The sequence below is a fragment of the Homalodisca vitripennis genome, chromosome 4 (assembly GCF_021130785.1).
Source record: "Homalodisca vitripennis isolate AUS2020 chromosome 4, UT_GWSS_2.1, whole genome shotgun sequence".
Lineage (NCBI taxonomy): Eukaryota > Metazoa > Arthropoda > Insecta > Hemiptera > Cicadellidae > Homalodisca > Homalodisca vitripennis.
In genome coordinates, this window is record NC_060210.1 from 64,443,572 (window position 1) to 64,471,089 (window position 27,518).

General features: G+C 36.8%; 1 protein-coding gene across 4 annotated transcripts in view; it reads right to left on the reverse strand.

The window, feature by feature from the left end:
* LOC124359413 overlaps nucleotides 1-27,518 on the reverse strand; it is a 466,804-nt gene continuing 439,286 nt past the window's right edge. For all 4 annotated transcript variants that reach the window (XM_046812141.1, XM_046812143.1, XM_046812142.1 and 1 more), the window contains 2 exons: nucleotides 6,041-6,305; nucleotides 1-1,309 (listed from right to left, as the gene is read on the reverse strand). In XM_046812141.1, coding sequence (XP_046668097.1) covers nucleotides 1,142-1,309; nucleotides 6,041-6,305 — 433 coding nt within the window. In that variant the 3' untranslated portion in view covers nucleotides 1-1,141. The remainder of the gene's footprint in view (nucleotides 1,310-6,040; nucleotides 6,306-27,518) is intronic.

Genomic DNA, 27,518 nt, shown 5'->3' on the forward strand with positions numbered 1-27,518 from the left:
TAAGTTAAAAGTTGAGTTTATTTTTTGCACTTCTTTGTATAATTTACATTTACAACTATTGCATGGCATTCTAGGACTCTAAATCTTATATTAACAAAGTAGTTTCTTTCGTTTCTGAAATAGATAAACAAAGTACAAATAAAATACTGATGCAGTCCTTGTCCATTAAAAAAAATCCAAAACCAAAGTTAGATGACTAGTCAACTTAAGTTGCACTGACTGCTGCCTAGTGTTTCTGGGTAGTTGATCAAAATAACAATTATTCATTTTTATCTGCTACTGCACTAAGGTGATTGTTTTGTTTGATATAAAACTTATTTACAAAATATAATCGTTAACATAATTTATTTTAAAACATCAAAAGTTAATTTTATTTGACAATATTTGAAACATACCAAAAGTTTTACAGTTAAAAAATTTGCATTAATTTATCTGAATTTCATAATTACATTAAAGTGTTAAAACCAAAATGATCACAAATTCAAAAAACATCAAATACAACAACAACAATGTAAAAATACAAAAATCATTACACTCACATTTCAAAACTCACTGTTTCAAGCAAGTTAATGGGTGCTCTTTTTTCAAGAACTGTTCAATTTTCATTTTAAATTCATCATTTATATCAAGCAATAAAATTATTTCACTAAAAGAAGCTAAAAAATCACTTAACTACGGACTCAATATGAGCCAGAGAATAGAATAAACTTCCTAGAGCAGGCATTTTGCTGGAAAATACTGCTAAGGCCTCCGTTAACAAATCCGGGTGTAACGGACGTGTCTGGAATACGTTACATGGAAGGACTATATACATAACACTACATGTATTTACACCTAGGCTAGTGGAATATCACGGTGAATCCCGCCTTTCATGGCACCTCATGGCTTTACTCCCACCCCGACCCACCGCACCTACGTTCCTTAAACCTCAACAACTGAACAATTCTCTAATACTGAATCAGTGTCGGAAAAATCAATAAATTATATAAAAAAGATTAAAAGTACAAAAATGAAATTAAAATACAATTCCGAATAAATATATTTTAGAGTGACTTTACTTTACATTCTCTCAGACACTCTCCACCTGACCCTCCTTGTGCCTTGGAATACTTTGAGTAAATTAATCTACAGTGGAGTAGGTTTAATAGACGTAGATGGTCTTGAGCTGTTCTCTCAGCTCGGCAGGTATCGTGTAGACCTCCTGCTGCTGCTTCTTCTTGACCAGTCGTCGCCACTTGCCGCTGAGATTCTTGCGGAAGCCCTTGCACTCACGCGGCTCCTCGCACGCCAGGTTGTGTACCAGATTCTCCTGTAAAAAAATGTCTTCCGTCAATACACCATACAAAAATGAAACATCAAAAATAATCAGTGATATTTTACAAAATTATAGTGCTATAATCTTAGAAGGTGAACATGTATGAGATAACCTTGAACTAGTTATTGTTTTAAATATTTCAATGTTAGTATGTTCTATTAAAGTATTCAGTTATTTATTTCCAGTGAACATAAGCAAAACAGAGATAATTGAATGAGAAAGGCACTTTTCAAGCAGTCTGTTCAACATTTATAACAAACTTATTTACAAATGCTACAATTAAGGTGGTATTCACATATTCTTGTACTGATCACTTATATAATCACAATTTTATTGGGACCATTTAAATGTCCAATAACTTAGTTGCAGTGACATGACAAGCAGGCTCTTCCCATTAGATGAAATTTGCCCTTCCTGTTGGGTTATAAGTTACCAGGAAAAAGAAATGCAAGGTAATCATGGTCAAATATTCCTACAGAAAGCTGTCTTCTAAATACTAAATCTAACAAAGAAGCACATTGTTTCTGTTTAATCAAGCTAGCACATTGATTTTTAAGTGATATTTTAATGAATTATAACTGATTTTTTAACAAACAGAACAAAATTCATGAAATCCTTAGCAAGTGGAATCCTATACTGGCTATCTAAAATAAAAATCAACTTTAAAACAAGAGAAGTCAAATTTTAGTATCTCATCCCAGCCATCTAAATATATCCCTCACTGTTTTAATCTGGCAACCATCCTACTATCAAAATGTTTTGGCTCTGTCACATGGGTTTGTCAGTTGGCATACCGTTTAGTTTTCATTAAGATTTCCTGATTAAAATAATGCCAGTTTTAAATTGCAGAACTTCCTTGACTCTGCACAAACTGTAGTATAACCTCGAGAGAAATAAGGCCGTGTAAAAATATCGCGAATATATCAGTGATGTATCAAAGGCAGATTACAGCTTAACAAAGGTTGCCCCTTGCACGCCTGACCTTGACATGTGGTGATAGACCACGCTTCGTACACTAACACAATAGTGTATGCGTGTCCACGTACGGCTAACTTATCGTGTTCTACCTCAGCGGGAGGTCTAACCTGTGTGTGGTACGGTACCTCTCTTAGTCTTAGCACATCTCCAATTTTTGGTATTTATTTCTCTCCAAGCGTAATCCCTCCCGACGACGACGCTCGGAACAGAAGGAGTGCACAGAAGGAGTGCGCCAGCTCCTACGACCTCCGTGTCTGGCGAAACCCGTCTGTCTTGCCGTGCTAACTGGGCCATTACCAAAGGACAAGGCGGCTGCGGTGGGTGCAGTTATTTTTAGATAGGTCTTTGATAAAGCGTCTGCGGCGGCGGACGTGATGCAATTGACCCACTGGTCCAGAAACGACTGAGAAAGTGTTCCACATGACAACGGCGGCGGTGCAACAGCTGTGTGCAATAGGTAACCTTTGGCGCGGCTAGGCTACAAGGTCAGGTTGTGGAGACCACGCGTCAGCTGGAAAGTAGTCAGTTCTAAGCAATCACCACAAGCTAACAGACTTGAAGAACGAGCCTTCTTAGCTTGCAATTCTTAAGATGAACGATGTTGTAATGTACTAAGAACACCGTGGCGGCTGCTATGAAATACGAGTTTACTGACAAAAAGTGTTTGCGCATCAACCTTGCAGCAGCACTGATTGGAGATGATGGAAAACTATACGGATTTAAAAACTTCTGGTCGATATTTCAACAACAGACATCTTGTGTAAACCGTAGGGTTCACTATAATACATACAATACACTAATTTCCCGCTGTATGCTAACGTTTTGCGCAACGATGAGTTCCAGAATGAAGGTTTTCAGACTAGAACTCGCTTGTAAGTAATGTCAGTACAGTGAGCGCGAGGTGCAATCTACCTTATCACGAATAAACATCCCCAGAGGCCGCAATTACTACGGAACAGCTGACTACTTAGTTGTGCGCCGTTGCCAAGTTTACGACCACACAATTAGTTGCGTTGAGACAAACCCGACATAACGGCAGCGAACAGCGCGACCCACTTCTCACAATGGCCGCCTCGAAACCGTGTCACGGGCAAGCGTGATGTTTCCTTCGAAACCGCCAACGATTGCAAAACATACACTTTGCCCCTTTGTTGTGCTGAGTTGAAAAAATAATCCGGTGAACTTGACAAGTTACTGTAGCGATTCTATTGTGATACATACGAAAGTTCAATCGAGGAATGTTTCTTTGTCTGTAAAACTAAATTTAGAAATTCTGTTCTGTTAAAAATCGATATAAATAAATTCTTACACGAGGTATTTACAATGTTTAGTAGCCGTTCTTATTATTTGCACAAGTTGTTTCAAACAGTTAATCGTGCTAATTGTAAATGCTATACGGAAAACTATGTTAACATTATCAAATTCACGATGTCGGAATAACGAGAGGGAAACATAGGAACTAGAATGTCTCTCGTAATCGTCTCGGTAAACTCACTGCGCAATCGGCCATCGGTAAAGTTGTCAGCGGAGACACTAAGGCCAGGTTTGGGGCCTTCTGATGGGACCTCGGTTAGAGCCTTGATTCGCCAACGGCCGTACACAAGGCAGCATCGCCCGCACACCTTGGGGGACTCCCATACCCGCACTGTCACGTCCTAATACACGGCCCACGGCCTTTCCTGTGTGCTATCGTACAGGAAGTGGCGAGGAGTGTGGTAACTTCGCGATGCAATTAGCAGAAACGAGTATACGACAAAATTATACAAACGGCAAAGAATTACGTATTTGTTATTTTTCTAACAATCTACTATGTTTGCAAAATTATTAAGTACAATGCAGTGGTTCGTACGATAGCCTATCAGCCACCATTTTCTGCTATCCGTATCACCGACCGGAAGTGCATGTTCGGCTGTTTCTTGCGTGGAACCGACCATCGATCCCCACACACCCTAGAGAGTGGAGGCTGTGATAAAAAACAGTCTGGCCTCGACTGAGCTCCCCTTCTATATCGGTCCTCTACAGACCGTCCTAATAACGTCGCTCGGGAAACAATGCGAGATGTACACACACAACATTCTATCATATGCACTAACAACTTATATTTTCTGGGTACAGGCATACTAAAATTGAACGAATAAACTCCATTTCTTATCGATTTCTGTAATAATTGTTGAAGACGAATAAAGGTGACACAAACCTTTATCTTTAAAGCGCTTCGGTTTTGTAAAAAATCATAATTTTACTTTAGTCGGCTTAGCTTTGATTTTATTTATATTTTAATTTTTAGCATTCAAACTGCTTGCTAAAGCATGAGCAAAATTTTCCTGATTTTACAGATTTTTCAATATCGCCAACAAAATAACGAGATGCAGAAGGAAAACTTCACGTTTTTTATTGTAAATATTGCAAAATTAACGTTCAATTCTACCTATCATACGGACCAAATTACAAATTTTGTGTAACATCTGAAAGGTCTTCCAAAGTGTTAAATCCGTCAATTCAAAAAGGGTAGTAGCACCCCTCTTTCCCAGAGGTCGACGACCGTTGGCGAACCGATCAATAATAACCCCGTCATTTAAACGGTATATGGCACTTCAGTTCATAGTTTTCCGGGGCATTTTCCGATGCCTGCCCCTAGCAAGTCAGTGACCTGACTCCCAGCTCAGAGAGCCCGTGCTATTACAGAACCCGTAACGTATTTTTCAAACATCTGCCCAGGCGGGTTATGAACCCGCCCCCCTCCAGAACCAAGGCCAGGCCAGCGTCGCGTCTGGACAGTCAAGGGCAACGACCTGCGCCTCTTCTTCGGCCGCTCGCCGCGTGTTTTGTTTTGAATTGTAATACAGTCGGAATAGGAATACAAGTGGCAGTTCTAATCGTGGAACTAAGGTTTCCTATTAGACTCACTACACAAAAGTACTCATTCCCGTTCACTGATTCACCGCTACTGGGATTGTAATCGTGTCGGTTCTGAACAATAAATATCCTAAACAATGCTTCCCGTTACTTCAGAACGGCACCCGTTATCGTAACGCTTTGTGCGAACAAAGAGGTATAAACGTTTTTAACGGAATCTAAAGACATGCTTTCATAATGACAAACATTCTGACTGATTAGACATGATCGATTGTGATAAGTTAAAAGGTTAAGTTCACTATATTTTGTTAAAGTGCAAACATAGAAATAAACGTGTAGCCATAAGTTAGTTTTTTACAAATGTGACATTTTTTAAAATTTTTGTAAGTACGAACAGTAGGCCTAGTGAGAACTCAAGATTTTTAACTACCGTATCCAAACTGTGAAAATTTGTTCAATGCTCAAAACGTGTTTTGTCTTTAGATAAACTCCCTGTTATAAACTCCCATAATTTGATTTATTAAACTACCGTATTCTTAAACTTAGCAATAATTGAACTACAAAAATAAATTGTACTGTCATTAGAACACATTCATATAAATTTCACTGTTTAGAAGTGAAATGACTGCTAAACAATCCCTCTTTTAAAAATGCCCACTTGTTTATGGAAACAGTAATGAACACATATAATGGAACAATGTATGCATACTACCTATTACACTTAAATATTTCAAAATAATGTGCTCTAGTTGAAGCGTTATAGATGTGGATCTGGTGTTTTGTTTACAAAGTAATCAATATTTACCTACTGGAGGTATCAAAATATTGCAAGACAAATAATTGTCCACAGGTAAAACTAATTATTGTAATAAGATATGAGTTGGTGCCTACCTCATCATTATTGTACAACGTATACTGCGAGGAGGCCGTGGTGTTGGTGACGCTGTGGCTGACGGTCCAGAGGAAAGGCGGTGGCAGACTCTCGGTGCTCTGGTCCCTGGGACAGCTGACGACGACTTCCGTGGGCAGCTGCTGCTGTTGCACGGTGGTCTGCTGCTGTTGTTGGGCCGCGGGCTGCTGGATCACGTTGTTGTTGTGGTTGGTGACCGGCGCCGTGGTCGTCGTGTGCAGGTTGTCCTCCCTCTTCCTCAGCTTGCTGCGAACCAGACGGATAGCGATCAGATGATGACCGTTGCCCCCAGCCATCAACTTCAGGCTGTTCCTCAGCGCGCCGCAGTTGAAGCGGTTCTTTATAGAAACGGTCTTTTCCGCTTCCGCTTTCTTCGCGTCTTTCGGGTTGTTGGGGTAGGTGATGACCTCACCGAACGTGACGGTCTTGTTGGGCATCTTTATTGATTAGATTAAAGGAACAGAATTCAGATCGGATCTCCAAGCTAGATGTCGCCTCACAGCCTAGACCCACTCGTAGGAACCGGAGTGAATCCAAATGACAGACACTAACTTCGAGGACGCGGTCAGTTTTGAGTACGCGCCTGCTTAACTTACACTTTGGTCTAATATCACAGTCGGTTGGCTATAGTATGGGCCGTTTTAGGATTCGCACATCTTACCGTCAGAGGAAACGCAACGTCAGCTTGCGAACGCGCTACACCTTGACAGAGCGAACACACAGCTAGCAGCGATAACGATGCACGGTGAGCACCAAACACTATAAATCACTAGAATATCCAATTGCACGTGTACAGTGTAAAAACTGTATGATTGTTAGCACTTCGACGAACAACCACCATTTGACACAGAGACACACCTAACGACCAGCTTGGCGCTGATGTCGGCGTGGACTGAACTGGCGCGTCCGCGATTGAGGTTATTTGAGCTGCTGTGTGACGTCACATCGCGTCGCGCGCCCATTGGTCCGGCAATATTATCTCGACCAATCGCGTGCCGGGGGGACGCGGCTGGTTCTCGCACTCGCCGCAGCCGACAATCAGCGCTCGCGTCGCTTGCTAGCGTTCACTCATTCCAGTTTATTCGTTACGTAGCCTAGTCGGAAATTTCATTATGTTGTTTGCCAGAAAACGGAAAAGACCAATTCTATAATTATTGCAACGCTGAGGAAATACCTGTTTATTTTACTATAGGTACTTTTAATCCATTTTTATTTTATCAAGTGGTTTATCAAACTTAACGGTACCTACTTGATACGGCACTGGGGCACAGTTTGTTTATACTGTACCTTCAAAATACACTTGTGGCTACATCTGTTTTGAGACGGCCAGGGGCTTGGCGGCCTCAGCCAATCAGATGCAAGCCAACTTCGGATACAAGTCATATTGGAACACAACTATAACTTGTAAACCTAACGTGGCCTTGTAATTTACGTTCATAATTAATTCTACAAATATTGCGTTACAACTGGAAAAATATAGTTAATGACTTGAGTACTGTAGCTTATTTTAATGTAATTATTACATGATAAATTAACCAAATTACCAACTGTTGTATGAGTTTCATCGTATTCCATAATACGTAAGTACATACATAAGTCATGACGAAAAAAATATATTTTAAAAATATTCCACTGTTCAAAATGTATACACAATTTTATAACATTAACAATCATCAAAGTACGTTTAAAGTACTACCACAACAAAATGTTGCTTGTTTACGCTATGTATTGAAATAATTGTGCAAAAGGTTATCCTATTTTTAAAAAGGGTGGTACGGAAATAAATTTGTGTTATTCACAAAAATATGTTAGAAAATAAAATAAACTCTCCCCAAACACTTCTATAATATACGAACTATATATGTACACAAATGTATTACACGAAACAAACAGTTATTGGGTTTGTTTAATCCACAAATGGAATTGTAGAATCCACTGCCATAAGTGTTGTAGCCAAAATTGTAAACCTAAATTAAAAATGCAGGAACAATAAAATATTGTATTGTTGTGCCATAGCTATTGTAATTTACAGTTTGTCTAAGAAGAAATACGACTCTCAAGTAAGTAGAAAACATTGCAGACTTTTACGGGAAACTTCAGTTAATGGTTGCAAACAGATAAGCCGTTTGTCTTCTTCCATCAGTAAATACACTAATTACTACTGTAATTCACAGCCACAAGAGCACGGGCAGTATTACAAGCTGCTGACTGTAGACTATAACTTGGTAGTTCAACTTTGCTGGTAGTCCAGGGGTCCGCAGGTTATCTGGGGTCATGTCTTGCTCGACATAACGTGGTTTACACGACGATTTAACTTTCGTACTAACATAATAAGTCTTTTTGAATCCAGCGGTTTCTGAATTACAATTTAACAAAACATGACCTTAGGTTTTAATTCTTTATTTAAAAATTCTACGTATGGAGATTCTTTACACTCCCTTTCATCTCCAGGGATTTCTGCATAAACGTCTTGTGGATGTGCATCTGAATTATTAAGTTTGAGATAGAGATATTTTGAAATCGTATCAACTACAGTAAATTATATTATTCTGTACTTTATTGTGATGAGAAGCTCTACGCTTGAATTGTGACTCTTCTGTGATGCAATATTTGTGTAAGTCCCTTGCCCCATGATGGTTAAGCTTAAAATTATATTAGTTATTGTATTAATAATATAGGCATTTATTATTCTTAATAATAATAATAATTTTATTAAAATTATTTATTTATTGTTATGTGTTATATTGTATTGTTTTATCTAATTAGAAAAACATGGTTTTGCTAATTATTTATTTTATTTGTTGTATCGCAGTTTTGTATTTGGTATTCCGTTTAAATTGTAGGCTAATATTGTTCAGTTTAATGGAGAATATACTCCATTTTGTCATTGCCATTTGTTTTTGTTAATTAAAGAATTCACATAGGAGAATGAGGTTTTTAACCTAGTAATAAAATAACTGCTATATAAACTTTCTACCTGTACGGGAATTTTATATTATTTAATTAGCCTAGGTAAGTTTCATGAACAAGAAAGGCGAATAGTTATTTTGTTTAATCTGAAATGTCTCCCTAATATTTCTTATTTAGGCCTACACAAAAGTTCCATTTTCTCTAAAGTGTTTAAAAGGGTGATAATTACGAAAACGAGTATTTCTCATATTAACAATTTTACTCCATTAACCCTTTCAGGCCGCAAATTTTTTATCCTTGATTTCAGCCAGGTCGCGACTGTTTTTAGTGATTTTAGCATGCATACATTTCTAGTTGTTTTAAACAACTGTAGATGTTTAATTTGCCAAACAAATATATATTCTTTTTGTTAGGACTGTTAAAATTATTAAAATATAAATGAAATACAGTTTTTTTATCAAACTGGTAATTTTTTTATTGTTAAAAAATATATATCTAAAATTCAAATATGTATACAAAATTTTACATAACTTGATATTAGTTTATCATTACCTTCTAAAAATTAAACACATAACCTATTTATAAACTTTTTATGATAGTTTCTTACCTTTTATGAAGATCTTTTGAAGGTTGAATACATACGCATTGTATAATAAAAAACTATTTATAACACTAAATATGTCACTTTATCGAATTCATTTGGAACACAACCAAAAAATTTTTTTGGTACTAAATAATTTACACTATGGAAACAATTAGATTACATATTTACAATAAAAGGCTATAAAAGTTTCTAAACTGTGAAAATCAAATTTTCTATAATTATTTTATATGTTTTGAGAGTGTGATACTTCTCAAAACACTCTGTAGGACACAAACTTGGTTTTCTGGGTGCAGGTGGCGCAATAAAACATTGTCTCTTTCCTCTTAATTTTTCTGTTGCTGCACACTTTACAGTCTTTTTTCTTATTTTCAAAGCTTCTTAGGAAGTGCTGTTTACCATCAAGACGTTCAGTGGTTGTCGGTGGTGGACTTGCGCTTGCGAGTTTGCTGAGCTCCGAACGTTTCCAACAAGCTCAGTTACTAACAACTCCCTAAACTTTCGGTGTTTCAATTTGTTTGGAAGATTTATTCAACTGTTCCATATTATATAGAAGGTAACTGTTAACAACTGAGACCTCTAGAAGCCAGAAAAAATAATTTTTCTCCACCACTTTACAGTTTTTCTCATAAATTTGTATGATGAAAGGTAGTGGTCAATGAGAAATCAACACCTCCCATGAATTTATTATATTCACAAATAACTGTTGGCTTCTCAATGTCTGTTTGTAGCACCATTTTTTCCTTTCCTTTTGACAATTGTTTTTATCATTGTTATATAAAGTACTAAGCATAAGGACATCACGTTTATCACGCCAAGCGGAAAGTAAAACATCTTTATTGTGTCGAAATGCTTTTGTTTTGTGTTGTTGCAATTTTAAATTTTTTTTTCTTTATACCATCAGGTAACCCTTTTCTGTTTTGGTTAATTGTGCCAGTCAGATGTATATTTAGATTTTTTAATTCTAAAGCCAATTCTAAGCCAGTGTAATACCGATCTGTAAACAAATGAAAGCCACAACCAGGATGGTTTTCACTCAACTTTGTAGCAAGGTGTACCACAATTCTGGCAGTAAATGGTAAATCAGGTCGAATGAGAGATTCTGTGGTTGTTTTCCCAAAATAAGGTTTCAAAGTTATACACATAACCAGATCTAGAATCGCTCAAAACAAACACTTTGAGCCCCCATTTGTTAGGCTTGAGCGCATTATATGTTTTAAAATTTACTCGACCTTTGAAGGCAACAGTACTTTCGTCAAATACTATTTTCAAAAAGTGGTACAAAATATTCCATAAATTTTGTTTGTAAATAATTTACAACAGATTTGATTTTGTCACTTCTTAACCTAACATTTGGATTGGTCACTGGAGCAGGTAAGTGTAAACACCAAAATATTTGGAAAAATCTCGTGCGAGAAAAAACAGAATGGAAAAATGATTGCTCAAAAAGCCAATTGTTTGAGAAGTAGTCTTTTAGTGAAGGTTTTGGAGAGAGAGCCATAGCCAGAATTACACAATAAAAGCTTTTAGTTCTTCCAAAGTAACATCAATCCATGAGTGCCAGATTGACCTAGGCTTTAGAGGTTGGGCTAAATGAATTTTTTCTGATGCAAATCGGTTGGTCTCTTTGACTATATTTGACAGTAGCTCTGATGTAAAAAACAATTGAAAAAAAACTGTAAAACACTTACAGGTTTGTTTGTAGATGGTGGTTTGTAGCCCCCACTTGCATTTGTGTATGAATATTGAACAAAGTCTGGCCCGTTGTAAGCACACCAATCAGTAGAGGGCCTATTAGATTGAGAAGGTCCATGTCCTAAATTGCCTTCATTCACTGTCATCACTATCTTCATCAGATAAATTTTCTAACGTTGGTAAAAATCACTTCTTCATCACTGTCACTACTGAATCCTGATAGTTCTTCATCTAGGCCTAGTTCATCTGCAATTGCAGTGTCACTAAGAGCACTTGTAGAAGGCCCTTGGGTTATCCATTTTATTATAATCACTGGATAAATGTCATAAAATATAACTGTTCATTGAAAAACTAAGAGATAATATTGTTTAGTCTGTAACTAAATAAAAACTAATTTTCAGCTGAGGCTAGTAGCTCAAAACTTACAACTATACACTTGTCTTCAAACTCCTTATTGCACACGAATAATTTATTTACATAAAAAGACACATTCCTGAACACATTATTACTTATACTACTTCTAACAACACCTACTCATTTTATAAAACAAATATCTAAAACATTACGTTAACCTCAACAACACTCACGATCGAACTCAGTGAGAAGTAAACACTGGCTAGCATTCGCATAGCAACAGACGCACGTGGCCGTGAGTCACGCCGGAAACAGCTGTCAAACAGAAAGAAAAACCTCTAGAAGTTCGAAAAATCGGCCACTAGAGCGCAACAGTTCACGGGCTTGCATAATGGCGCGGTACCGCGCCATACGCGCGATATTGAAATATTTTATTGGCGCCGTACTGCGCCATACGACCGGAAAGGGTTAAAAAGTTTTTGTTGTGACATATATTATTGTATCTACTAGTTAACAACAACAAAAAATAATTGATTGCGTAAATAATTGGATTGAGTTTGTTTGTAAGGTCCAATTTTTTTTATTATTTTTTTTTATTAGGTCTAGGAATAAGTGTTATTGTATTGCTGCGTTTGCGTACCAAGATATGTAGCCTATCAACAATTATCTCCATTTAGGTTTCCTTTTCGAATCTATATCTTTGATTCTGTGGGACGGAACAAGTCAAATATAGAGAACGAATATTTACTTAGCGGTTCGGAACAATGCTATTGATCCTATTTCAAGTATTTTCAGTGGCCTAAATTATCTACCAACAAGTTGAAACTCATGATAGTAATGGAAAACGGAAATGGCCAGTAATAAACTTCCGCTTTCGTATTATATTATTATCTTCTGATCAGTAGCCAGAATGGAAACCAATCCATTACGTAATACATTAATTACGTAGTAATTACAAGTATATATTATAAAAACATTCTATTTTTGAGTCTGGGAATATCATTAATCTAAAACTGTTTCAAAACATTATCAAATTGATTGTTTGACAAATGTAACTCTGGAGAAACTGGAAGAGGAAGTAACCCTTCTCTAACAAAACGCAAGGTTCAGCGTTAACAAAAATATTTCTGAATACACAACTAATACTTAGGTACAAGACATGGGTGTAAAACAGAACTTGTGGTACATAGATGGTACACGGTTAGTATTATACGTACGCCCGCCGTGTGATAGCCTACTGCTTGGAAATAGGCTACAGTTGTCCTCGAGTATGCTTGGACGCTTCTACTGAACATTGACATAGAGGTTTACAGTAGACTCGTTTGTTTGGAAATTAGTTTATATTCGGTTTTTGAAGCAAGTGTAATATATGCCATTTTAATAACAATACATGGAATCCACATAAACATTTTAGAATCTTTAAAAAAATCTCCAATAGTACCGACTTTCTATTTTTATTTAAGTGACTACTTCTTTTGACGGACTTTGGATGCATGTTTTGCAAGAGGAAAAGAAATTTAGTTTCGCGTCACGAAACGTCACGTATGTCCGATCTGTAGCTGCTAGGGACGAGACTATTGCGGCCATATTGTTGTCATTGTCAGTGTATTTTTCCGTTCAGTGGCTATCCAGACGTGCTAATGAGAGGTTACTGTGGCTCCTTATTTATTTATTTCTTAGACGAAACAAGTACTGAAGGCCTATAATTTGGCGCAATATGATTTAAAATTTGCGAGAAAAATGCTGAAATGTGTGAAATACTTTTGAAATGAAAAATATATGCACCTTTTTTTTATTTTCAACGCTTTTTAGGCCTTTACAAAATGAAGGCGTTCTTTGAATTCATCGTTGGTGTCTTGTTTCGTAACAAACTTTATTTGTACAACAAATACAGCTGTTTGTGTAATTTATTACCGATACCGGTGCAACAAACACTTCCTATTCTTAGGCACTAATTTATTCTTAAAATAAACTATATTATAAAACGTCAATTTCGGGCTGAAATTACAAAGTATTCTTCTTTAATTAACTCTGCGTACAACAGATTGATTATAAACATACATAAATAATAAATTATAAGTTTAAACACTTTCGCATTTTTATTTTCATAACTTTCAACGATGTGAACTTTCCCATTCACTTCTGGAAAACTTGGGACTGCAATGCGTCGTTACTTGGAACCGAAGTCATCGCCTAATAACCAACAACGATTGCCGTATAGGGCGTTATACGCAATTTGATCACACTCAACAAGGAATTAACGATGGATCAATACTGAACGTACGGTAACAGTGGCAACAGACAAACAGCAACTTACATTAAGTCCGCTCTACTGTGACGTCCGGTTCGTCTATTAGCTTGTCACAGACTAGAACCTCTGATTATAGTCGTTACACCAGTTGTGTAACTAGTATAATCAAGGCTGGAACGTTTAGTTGATACACCTGCTTGTGAGTTTTATACAGTATTACTCTCCAATATATACCTAAAACGTAAACTAAATTTTCGAAAAATTGACGTTTATCCCTTGACTTAGTAGTCACAGTTCCCAAAGTTCGGTTGACCTTTGGAAAAGATCCCAAAAATTGGAATTACAGCTTTATTAGAACCACACGTTGTAGAATTAGAAAGATGTGCAATAAGACGTGTGAATTTGACAATAGTTTGCAATTTTCACTTTTGCAATTAGTTTATAATTTTGTTTTACTTTCATTCATATATGTATTTTTTACGATACAAGTTTTGATTTGTAATATGCTAATATTTGTATCGTTTTAGAGTGTATTTAATTTACTTTACGTAAGTGATTAATAGAATGTAACAATAAATCAGACAACTATGCATTTTATATATATTAGTTTTTTAATTTTATCCCATTTGGATTTTTTTCATTAATAATTGTAGCATAACATTCGAAAAAAGGGTATAGGCATAATTAGTAATGATTTAAAAGTCATTTGGTACTAAATTGTTCCAAAATCACAAAAAATTAGTTTTGGCCAGGTCTTTTTGTTATATACCCGTATGTGCGCTGGCATGATACATTGTCTTGTGGGAAGAACGTTTGCATATTATAAACTGAAACGAATTACAGTTTTGCGATAAACTGTAAACTTTATCAGTATGAGGTGGAAAAATACTAATGTAAGATGTGGAGTCATTATGTGCGAAAAAGTGTTATACGTGTCATGACGAACCGAGATAAGTTTATTAGTTCACTCACTCTAATACATCTCGGGAGATAAATAGCGAGAGAACATTGCAAAGTTAACGCTACAGCAAACTCGGGTATCTTGTTTGCGTCCTTCGTGTATCACGGGTAGGAATGTTTCTGTTCACGGAGGGAATGTGAGCGGGCATGAGACTCAGATAACGTATCACGGGTAGGATCAGCAAGAGCTTACTGCTACACGGCCATAGAGATATCATCATCTTCCACATGAGCTAACTGTCGAGGTGGCTACGTGGAGGAAGCTGCAGCACCACGGCACAGATACTGAGCACGGTTAAATGCACAAATAAAGAATAACATATTTTATTATCACCCAATAATCACCTGAAACTTTTTCCACTTAAATATCTTCAGATTTTTCGGAAATTAAAATGTACAAATACAATTCTTTGTTTGAAGTTTATTTTCGGCTATGGAAGGATTGTGAAGGAAACAGGATTTTTCCGTACATTTGCCATCTGTCAGTGAATTTTTGTTTAACTGAAAGATGGGCAAATGTCCGGAAAAAATCCTGTTTCCTTTACAAATACAAATTTGTACAGTAATATGTTGATGACTTGTGGAGGTTAAAAAGTCGTCCAGAGAACCGGTGTATTAAGGTGTATTAAAAAAAACCGTTAAAAATGGATTTTGAATTTATAATACACAATAATTTTTTAACACATTAGGTAACATTTTAGTCTGAAACAATAAGTAAGTTTAAATAAATGTCAGCATTTTACTATCCAACATTTTTTTAATCAATGTATTTTCGATAAATGCAAATTTAAACACATTCGAGAAAGAAAAGTAAAAGTTTCAAATCGTCAAGGAAGATATCAACATTCGTTTAGTCAGATCACTGAACACGAAAAACATTACATTCACCACATTTAAGACCTTGTGGAAAGTTGGAGATTTTGATTAGCTGAGTCTTTACAGTACGGTACTTAAAGTAAGTACTGAGTGGTCTATGACAACGACTTTGGGTCTGAATTAGAGATAGCACAGGTTCAAATCCTGTCTGTGACCGTTGCAATTTTTATCAGTACCATCAACCTCGTGCTGTATCGACTCTCACCCTTATTCTGTTTGATAAGATCCTCGCACAGGTCAGTGGCCCATGCGTAAGGACAGAATAAGGCTTAATGGGGTATCGGCCTCTCCTTAAAAAAAGAAAAAAGTTTATATCATATAACTATCGCTACTAGAATGGCCCTGAGTACGATCAATAAATATAGTGAAAACCCGATTCCATCATAAATGTTTGATACCCCGTTACCGTGAAAAATCAGGTGGCAGTCACAAATAGTGAAACAGTAAAAGAGTTGATTTTTTTAACTCAAGCATACAAAAAAGTTTGATATGATTTTTAATTCCACGGTTAGAAAGTAAAATTGTGCAAATTACCTATTTTCAATCATAAGAGAGGGAGATACCAAACAACCCCGCGGCGAAACACCAGCACACACTACAATCCAACACAGAGTTTTGTAAACTGCGCTAAGATTTGTTATGACGTGCTAATAACAGTAACAGCTGATTGCAGGGGTTAAAAAGGCGGCTCGTCTGTAACATAGCCTTTGTAGTGCCAATAAAATTCAGTTTGTTGAGCACCGCCTCTTCAACAATGATATTGTAATTATTTTACAGCCGGCAGATGTCGTTATCTCTGTGCGGTGGATTTGCTATAGATTACAATTTACCGATAACGATAAAAGTAAACCACACTTGGGGTTTCTTTAAATTGTAATGTTATTTTATATCGAACAAGAAACACAAACCATGAGTTCCTGTTACACGGTGATTATTTAAAAAAGATTTGAAGTGAAACTAACATAAGAAAATATTTATGCTTCAATATAATCATTGAAGCATATACTCTCTCTGTTTATCCTACATTAAAAATGTTCCATACATATCTCCTTGAAAGAGTGAAGTCTAATGGAATAATATTTAGTTTTGTAATGAGTTCTGAACATTGGCCTGTACAGTTAATACATTACATTTATTTCAACTTTGAGGTTTCCAAATAAAAGGATTGTTATTTTCGCTGAAAGGAAAGATTTTATTTACCGGTTATTTACTAAGTGCAATGACTAAATAAATATTGTCTACACAGAAAACAACACAACATGACAACGTATATCATATCGAAGTAAACACATAACATTTTACAGTGGCAGCATAATATTGAGATTCTTATCGTGTTTACTCGTGAACATTCAGGCAGTAAACTGAGCCGAATCACCTTTCTCAAATAAAACAAGCAAGATTAGGGCAAAGTCTCTACTACTACACTGAGTCTCTGTTTCCCTCAACCAAACTTGTGCCATATTCCGCGAGATAAGATAGGAATGTATCTAGGTCTGCAGAAGACTGTCGTGCATCACCTAAGACTTAGCACAATGAGTCTGTAAACTTTTGACGCTTTCCCTTAACTAATGGAAGACAGTACTACCGCTTCCATCGACAATGCCTCAGTGATTGTTTCCTTCCGTGTTTACCACAAATTTTTATGTGTCATATACATCGGAAACATGGAGATTATAGTTAAGGGGAGTGGGAAGGGTAAAAAAAAATTTTTTTAGATTTTCTATTTTTAATGCAGTTTTGTAGAATGAAACTTCTTCTTTAAGTATCTGCTTTTAGCAATTAAATACGATAACTCTAAATATACTTTTTTAAATATAACAACATAGTATGTTTTAAGTTTTTTGCTTTATGGTAGCGCCAGGAGTAGGCCTCACTTTGTATAGTACTACTTACACAAAAACATTTTGGTGTGTTTTTGATTTTGTTATGTTGGTAGTACCAGCCAGTACTGTCTACTGCTAACATTTGTTGTTTTTTTCTGAATTGTTTGTTTATATTACAACTGTTCTAGTCAACATAAACAAAATTAGTGTTTCTGAGTTTGTTTCGTTGTGAGTTTTTTATTCCTTGTGAGTTCAAGTCATTGTGTTGTGTTGTGTTTATAACAATGCCTCGTTTAAATGTATCTTATAAGAAGAAAAGTACTTTCAAAGGGAATAGGTACACAAAATTTCAATCAGTTGAATTAGTGGAATCACATACACCGAGTGTTGCCTCGGAGCCTAGGCCTAGCTCTATCACTACTCCTGAAGGCCTCAGTACTTCACAAAGACCAAGTTCTTCTTCAAAAAAACTGAACTTCTCTGTTTATGACAGGTTTGAGCCCAAAGGTAATGGTAACTGTATTTTTTTAATGTAGACAAACTAAGTGAGGTTATAAAAGGTTTTGTGCGATGTAAACATTGCGGTGGCTATGACTGTGTCGAATTGGCTGTGTCACAGGAAGAACGACATGGACTGTCTGTAAAATGTTGACATTGAATGTTCAAAAATGTTCCACTGGAGTTCGTTTCAGGAACTCAGACCTCTGTGAAAAACAATAAATATGACATAAACCTACGATTTATTTATGGTATGAGAACTATTGGCCGGGGTCTTAGCGCAGGCAATATTCTTTGTTCACTTCTTGATCTACCATCTCCACCTCAAAAGTATTCTGTATACGCACAAACACTAAATACAGCTGTAGAAAGCATGTGCTAAAGATAGTATGGCCCTAGCACGAGAAGAAGCAGTCACAGAAAATGGTGGTAATTCTGACTTGGCAGTAGCGTTGGATGGGTCGTGGCAGAAGCGCGGCCACACATCTAAAAATGGAATTATGTCTGTTACTAGTGTAGACACTACCAAAGTTTCTTGACATGCATGTTATGTCTAAGTTTTGCCATACTTGCACTATGGCTGAAAATACTAAGCAAGTTCCTAAGGCTCATGTATGCACAAAAAATTTCCAAGGTTCAAGTGGTACAATGGAGGTTAGTGGTGCGGTAAAGCTGTTTTACGACTCTGTTGATCACGGTGTTGCGATACGTAAAGTATTTAGGAGACGGTGATAGTAAGGGGCTATCAGACAGTTGTTTCTGAACAGCCGTATGGTAAAGATGTAAAGATAGAAAAGCTTGAGTGTATCGGCCACATACAAAAACGAATGGGGACGAGACTTCGGCAGCTAAAAAGGGATTATAAAGGCAAAATGTTGGATGACGGTAAAAAGATTGGAGGTAAAAATAGGCTCACTGATCTAGATATTGACAAGTTGCAGACATATTATGGATTAGCCATTAGACGAGCAGTGTCGGATAACACTGGAGTACAAGGCATGAGAATGAATATATGGGCCATATATTTCCATAAGCTGTCGACCGACAAAAACTCCCCAACATGGCCTATGCCCAAAGGGAGCTGATTCTTGGTGTGCCTATAATAAATCAAAAGAACTGAAGCAGTCTTATAGCCATAATCACAGCATTCCTGAAGCTATCTTACTTTGCCATGAAAAAAATATTTACTGACTTGTCAAATCCTGACCTTTTAGAAAAGTGCCTTCATGGCCAAACACAAAACCAGAATGAAAGTTTTAATAACATAGTTTGGTCAAAAAATTCCAAAAAACACATTTGTTAGGTTAGATACTTTGAAGCTTGGTGCCAATGATGCAGTTTTAACCTTCAATGATGGTTATTCCAGTAAGTTGAGGGTGTTTGATAAATTAGGACTAAAAATGTCTAAAAAGTCGGTCGACGCACTTCGCACCATGGACAGAATAAGATTGAAGAAAGCAGAAAAGGCAACAGAAGAAATGTCAAAAGCAGCTAGACAGGCCAGGAGAGCTAAGATGAAGCTGCAAGAAGACAAGGAAATGGATGCTGATGATCCAGATTATGGTGCAGGACTCTTCTAAGCAGAACTGTGAGTATAGATTTTTTTAACGCTCGTTAACCGAAATTTGATTTTTTTTGTACATAGGTACATTTTTTCTCAGGAACTATAAAAGATACAGGGTTGAAATTTTTTATGCATGTACACCTACATAATACCAAGTAACAGCACTAGAATTATAACATTTAAATTTGTAGTTGCTGAGAAAAAAAATTTTATGTAAAAAAAGTTAGTAAGAAATAGCATATTAAAAAAAAAATGTTTTTTCAACAATTAAAAAAAGATATTAAAATAATTCTAGTAGTGTAGCTTTACAATACATAGAGGTATACAGATATAAAATTCCAACTCAATATCTCTTATAGTTCCTGAGAAAAGTTGTACCTAAAGTTCACAAATTTAACATGGCGGGTATAGGGCCTTCCCACTCCCCTTAAGTGATGTTTTGGGGTAACCCGGCGTCACAACGAGTTGTTAGCGCTAAGTTAACGTGTGTAGCAATCAACTACTTCGAAATGTTTTTTTGCGGATTTCCCACTTAATTAAAATATACTCACGAATTTGCGTCATAAAATTTCAAATCATTTAGTGAGTGTTGCTTAAAAACAGATTTTGATCAATCTTTGAGCATTATTGCACATAATTAACACGATCTGTTCATTGATTGGAATTTAAAAGTGGTTCCAGTAAAGAAAATAATTGTAAACAAAATGTAAGCCGTAGTAAATTGTTTTGGATGGCTAATGATATTTTACGTCATTTAAAGGCGATAACCCGGCTAAGTGGTTGGAAGGAAAATACTTTTTAAAAGAGATACAATTTTAAATGAAGAAACCGCAATTTAGCAGTGAGTACGTAACGTTACCTCCTCTATCACCCTGGGTCGCGACTCAGCCGCCGATAAACCATGTGGGTCAAGAGCGCTTCGTCGACGTTGGTCTTTATGGTACACAATCATACATACTAACAGTTCCAATTACTTACTATTCTCCACCTATAATTGAGGTTAAGTTATGTTGAGATTACCGTCTTTAACCGTTGTAAAAAGCGAGCGATATATTAGAGAAGACTTGTAGTACTTACTCTACGGCCAGATTGGCGTGTGAAAAGTAAAACATGGTGAACATGGTTGTCTCAGAGCTCCACACAACGCGACCAAGACACTCTGTGCCACGGACACAACTGAACTGGCAGGGATCGGGATTGACAGAACGAGCCGGCGGCAGGGGGTGGACTTTGGAGTTGACTTTAGGTTGACAGGATGACTCATGTAGGGTAAGGACAGGGTATTGTGGCGTGGCAGAGTCCACTTGTAGATAGTTCTGTTTGGGTCCACAATTAGACGCTCCTTTGGAAACAAGGTGTCTTCTGTTAATGACATGATGACTCAGAGGGCGTCGGAAAAACACCTGACCGCTTCTTTATTATTAAAGGCTATTGGCCCCGATCAAAACAGAGGCAGCTATATTGAGTTAGAAGAATCTTGTTATTAATATGTTCAACGCTGTTTCGTATGTCAAAGTTGTGAACATGGAATTATTGGGCCTACATAGATTGGGTGACATAGATTGTTGTGTTAGAAACGTGTATTTCCGTTGCTCCAAAGAAGCAACACGGAATAGGCACGGTTTATTATTACTACTATTACTCTTTTATTATTACTATTACTACTAATAATAAAAGAGACATAGAGATGTGAATACAAAGTTCAATACAGTACACCGGGTCCAGATACAACTTTTATCCTAATTTTTCAAATCCATTTAAAACACTACATTTATTATTTAGAAAAAGTTTTGCGTTTAAAAGTACATCATCATTGTGTTTAGATTATTTTAATACATTTACACAATGGATGTGCTTTAATTTATTTTTCTATTCGCAGTTCAGTCGAGATTCTACGTCCATTTTACCAACAATGCTTTTTTACGCAACAAACAATAATTAATTCAAGATGAATGACCTAAACATAATCAATGAGTCACGTCTAAGCTGCCCAGTTCAGCAGCAGATTATTAGAAGTCACATGAATACAAACATCGCTTCAAGTCTGTTGTTGTATACTTTATACAAAAGTTATGTAGGCCTACGCTTGGAGCGATATTATTGAAGTTGCTACAAACAAATCTTGTTTATAGGAAACCTTCACAAACATAAAAAAAACTTAAAAGAGTCAAAGTGCTAATGCAAAAAATAGCACTGAATTTAATGAAATAGTAAGATAATCAATATCGATTTTGCTATCAACGCATCATAAACGAGCCCCAAATCAAACCTAAACACCGAATCTTGAACCAGCACGTCAAAAAACAAAATATGGTAAGTTGAATTAAACATATTCCAAAAATCAGCCTTGACTCATACTCATTTTACTTGCACGTGGACTGTGTAAAATACGCACTCATACAAGAGTTCTACGTGGTAAAAGGCATATTATAATTTTTCACTCAATTAGTGGATTTATGAATGCCAATGGTTTAGCGGAAAATAATCAGAACTTATTCAGTCAGAGAACTGTTTCAAACTTTTATAGAAGTTCCTGAACACTAATTTGTGTTAGTAATTGTGAGGTGATAAGCATTAGTACTAGTAGTCGTATATAGGGCAGTCTATCACTTCCATGTAAGACGGATTTCCGTTACGTGATTACCCAAACTTCCGTCAAGGTTCAGTACTTCCGTTGCTCTTCATGTTCCGTGTAGCTGTCCAATTCGATAGCGACACTTGGATGTTCAACAATGTGGTGAAGAGGATGAGGTGCCCGAGCTAGCGACGCCGCGACTATCTCGCTGATGATAAGAACACTGACGTCACGAGGTGAGATGGTAACTTTAAATCTGAAGGGAATGATTAGAGACAAATATAGGTATCAATTTCTATTGTTACCGCCACTTTGAAGCCTATGGTGTTCCACAATGAGGTGAAGATAATGGGGTACCCGAGCGAGCGACGCCGCGACTGTCTCGCTGATGATAAGAGACAAATATAGGTATCAATTTCTATTGTTACCGCCACTTTGAAGCCTATGGTGTTCCACAATGAGGTGAAGATAATGGGGTACCCGAGCGAGCGACGCCGCGACTGTCTCGCGACTGTCTCGCTGATGATAAGAGACAAATATAGGTATTACTTTCTGTTGTTACCGCCACTTTGAAGCCTATGGTGTTCCACAATGAGGTGAAGATAATGGGGTACCCGAGCGAGCGACGCCGCGACTGTCTCCCTGATGATAAGAGACAAATGTAGGTATCAATTTCTATTGTTACCGCCACTTTGAAGCCTATGGTGTTCCACAATGAGGTGAAGATAATGGGGTACCCGAGCGAGCGACGCCGCGACTGTCTCGCTGATGATAAGAGACAAATATAGGTATTACTTTCTGTTGTTACCGCCACTTTGAAGCCTATGGTGTTCCACAATGTGGTGAAGAGGATGGGGTACCCGAGCGAGCGACGCCGCGACTGCTCGCTGATGATAAGAACGCTGACGTCACGAGGCGAGATGATAACTTTAAATCTGAAGGGAATGATTAGAGACAAATATAGGTATCAATTTCTATTGTTACCGCCACTTTGAAGCCTATGGTGTTCCACAATGAGGTGAAGAGGATGGGGTACCCGAGCGAGCGACGCCGCGACTGTCTCGCTGATGATAAGAACGCTGACGTCACGAGGCGAGATGATAACTTTAAATCTGAAGGGAATGATTAGAGACAAATATAGGTATCAATCAGTGCCATTGTTACCGCCTGCCTAGAGCCACCGGATGTTGAGTAATGCCGATCTGACTAAGCCTGTGTTTGATGCGTGCCTCTTAAACCTTGAAGTGATAAGAGATAACGATTTTTTCACACGGCGTATGGAATTCTTAAAACTTATCTTAATGACAAGAAACTGTACATTCTGTTAAGTTTGAATAGTATTTCAATAATGTATTTACGGTTGCGCTCGTATTCCATATTCAGTTTACAAGGCCTTATCTGTTTGTAGACTACTGTTATTCATCTATTCATATCAGTGGTTCAAGCGAATTGTAAAAAGCTATTTATTCCGAAACGATGGTGTTTTGATGTAAAGGATAACAAACGGCACCACCACATATCCTCAGAGGACAACAGTTCACTCCGGGTCTCGACCTCTGCACTTTGACCTTTAAGTTATGGAAGTTATCGATTAATACATAAAGACTGGTGGACTTGATGGATTCTTCACTGGTTCTATACACAATAAAACGTATTTATTTATTAATAATTATATTAATGTATTATAATAATTTATACGTTATTTTTATATTATATTAAGTAAATTAATTACTAAACAATTCAGATAACAGTAAAATGTCGGTTGTTTTATCACTGAATACATTTTATTATTATATGTTTTCAAAACGCCCCTGCTGAAAATAGAGTTAAAAATATTCCAAAACAGTTTATGGGGTCTAGACGATTTACCTACTTACAAGTTTTAACTTTTTCTACTTCTTATTTTTATTATCCTAGAAAAATATAGTTTCCAATTTAAAAACCAATAAACCTGGCTATGTGTGCCATAGATCGAAATATCAATTCATAAAACGATTTTTAACATTATTAGCTTTACCTTGAACTAGACCTATTTAATTACTTTAAATTTAGTAATACTAATAAAACTTTTACTAATATTTATTCCATATTCCCCGGTGTAGTGTGCTCTTCATTCTGATGCACCCCTTCCCCCTCAAAGCCAAGTCCTAGTTACGCCTCTGTTCTATCGTTAACAATGAAAAGAAGCGGCTAGAAGCCGTAGTTGCCGGGTTCCGGGAGTATAGGCCTATACATAATAGATATTCCTTCCAAAGTTGAAAATAATACTGAATTTTGGTCACAGCGTTCAAAATGATATAACTTAAATATGTAAAAAACTATCGAAACATTAATAATATGTCAAGGGTAGGGATCCTTTACTTCTTCGCACCATCGGTCCAAGGTCGTGGTTGAAAGGAGTTATCAAGAAAATGGTGATTCGTAGAAAGATTTTACAGGAAGACAATTATATTCTCACTTTCTTCTCATCTATATCAAATTTTGAAAAATAAATCTGATTATATTTATTCTTAACCTAAACTGTCATTTCAAAATAAGAAAATGACCCCAATCCCAACCACCAAATTTTAATTTAACATGTTTTACTAAATCCAATTCCTCGAGAGAAAATATCCTTGGATAACAAAGTTTGTAAAAATAAACGCATTTCTTTTAGATGCGGCGAAAAACATCACCCAGGTTGAATTTTGGACAAATTCATATGAGATCAGAGTACTTTATACTTTTAATTTTCTAATATCAATTTTGGGATACGCGCATATAGAGAAATACCCATCCATCACTCTGCGAGGAGGGCTTTCAAATTCGAACTTAATTTCCTCAGGATATGTTGAATCTAGAAAAAATGGCGTAATTATAATGTTTGTAATTACTTTTGCAAATATTATAATTTGTGTGTTTGCGTTTAAAATTTTCTCTCCGAGGTCACATTTTTCTTGAGTTCAAAATCTAGATTGGCTCACAACACTACCACCGGATGTCCTACTTACAAATTGACTATGAGTTTTGTTGCAGTAGCGAAAATGTATGTGTTATCTTTGGAACTCTGCAGCTGCTACAATAGAGGTTTGTGGACACATGATCAAAGAAAGCTTATTCCATTTTAAGTGTCCGAATAACCAGCTAGAAAACTGATATGTGGGTTCACAAAGTAACCGTTCCAGATCTCGACAATAGAATCTGACATGACTAGATTTAAGAAATAGATCAATTAAAAATAACTAATTAACAAGTTTCAACTGTATCACATCTACTTTCTAGTTTGGAACATAGGAAAACTGAAATAACGTAACGCTAAGCCTTACTGGTAAGAAGGTGTCATTGGTAGGAGAAACCTCATAAACAGCTGCAGTTTGAAGAATAAATCTTAAGAGTTAAAATGTAGTGCAGAAATATGAGTTTCAACGTTGTTTTCTTCAAGATTCACTGATACCAACTTCAATTAGTTGTCGAGGTTCACTGCTAATCAGAGAGTCCATCAATCAATAAGCGTAATCTCTTGCCTATTTTTATTGTCTTAAGACAAACTACTGATTACATGCATGGTCAGGAAATACTCGTAATGATCAACTGCACATGTATTGGTAGTAATGCTACTCCAGGCAATATTGCGGTAGACATAACATAGACATCTGAGCCAGCATAACGAATAATTCCAGCTTATCTCACTAGACGACATAACCCAACTATCTCATCTGGTCGTCACGGCGGGAGCGCGTGGAGGTCACGTGATCAGGTCCGTAGCCACTGCTTGCCGATTACGTCGCCACAACCTCTCTCTGTTCTGTCATATAAACTGTCCGGCCCTTGTCGTCGAGTTCATAACCTCAAAATGAGCACAGGCGGACTTCGGACATATTTAAGTATGTGGAGTTCTCTGTTAGGTTTACTGACATGTGTAGAGGGTTAGCTGCAAGTACATCAATAAATGATTGAGCTCTTCTTGTATTACATGTGTATAACGTTATGACTGAAAAACTAAAAATAGTGCAAATCTAGACTAGTGTGGCCAATTATATACGGTGATTTTCTAATTACACCCACACACAGCACTACCAAAAAAAAAAAAAAACCTGGAATATAGTCATTTTGAACGTATTTAAACGTGAAAAATTACGCTTTTATGGTAAAATTGAGCTTTCACCTCGTATATTACACAGCGAATATTTCTAAAGTTTAAACTGAAAAAGCTTCAAAACCGATTGCTTCTAAAAGTAGGTCATTGTACCAACTGCTGCTAGTACTAACACAACTGAAATTAGACACAGTCGGGGGCAAAAAAAGTAAATATATAACGGGAAGTCTGCGTGAAGATATAAATAGATAATTATCATACGATCACAAAACAGCGTTAATTGATTGGCCTACTAAGAAGTTGAGTGTTTTGGGTTCGTCGAAGAGTTAGCATTGCGGGCGTCTAAGTGATCCGCCAAGGTGAGTCACCTTCGCCGACTGTGAGCAAAGCCTTAATTGTTGAATCTGGTGACTCATCGCTGACTAAAGGCCTATCTTTCAAAACAATATTATTGTTTCTGAAAACAGTTTATTGGTGAACAAGTAAACATAATTAATTGATAGCCTGAAATCAATAAGTTCTCCTTCACTAATCAGTATTTGGCGCTTTACTCTGAAATATGTATCTCATTACTCTGTCTGAGAAATCCTTCATGAGATAGGTACTTACTTCATTCTCACTTGTTTAGAAAGAAATTAATTAGTACTTTTTATATTGGTAAATTGCCCATTACCAAGTAGACGCCAAAAACTCAAGTGTGCCAGTAAGAAAAAATAGAATACGCTTGAAGGATGAAGGTTGTGAATGAACGAGGTGTAACCCTGTTATAATCTAAGATCGGCTGTTCCTCACGAACGCTTAATTAGTACTCCAGTAACAGAAAGTAACCGAAAGAGTACTAAAGTGTTACGTTGAGTTTTTAGCTGTAAATTTATAAATTCATCTATGGATTCAAAAGCAGAAACTAACTGTTTTGTAGTTGTTTTAACCATCGCGGAACGTCCTATTATTGCTATTATTTGGTATTCTCTTATTATTGAATTCCACAAAATATCAGCACTGTGATTGTAGTGAGTGTGATGAGTTGTTTGGGCCAATACGATTCCTGAAAGGAGGGTTTTACCCATAGGTCACAGGAAATGTTTTCGGGACGCAGCGCATAATGCTACCCCGCCACCCCTCCCGCCAATCACCACACACTCAAGGTCACGCGCGCAGCTAAAGGGTGCGGCTTCATAGCACCTAATCTTTTAGCACCTAATCTCATACCACCTACAGAAAAAAAGTCGTCATTTAGGTGCTGTGATATTAGGCGCTATAAGGTTAGGTACTGTGCA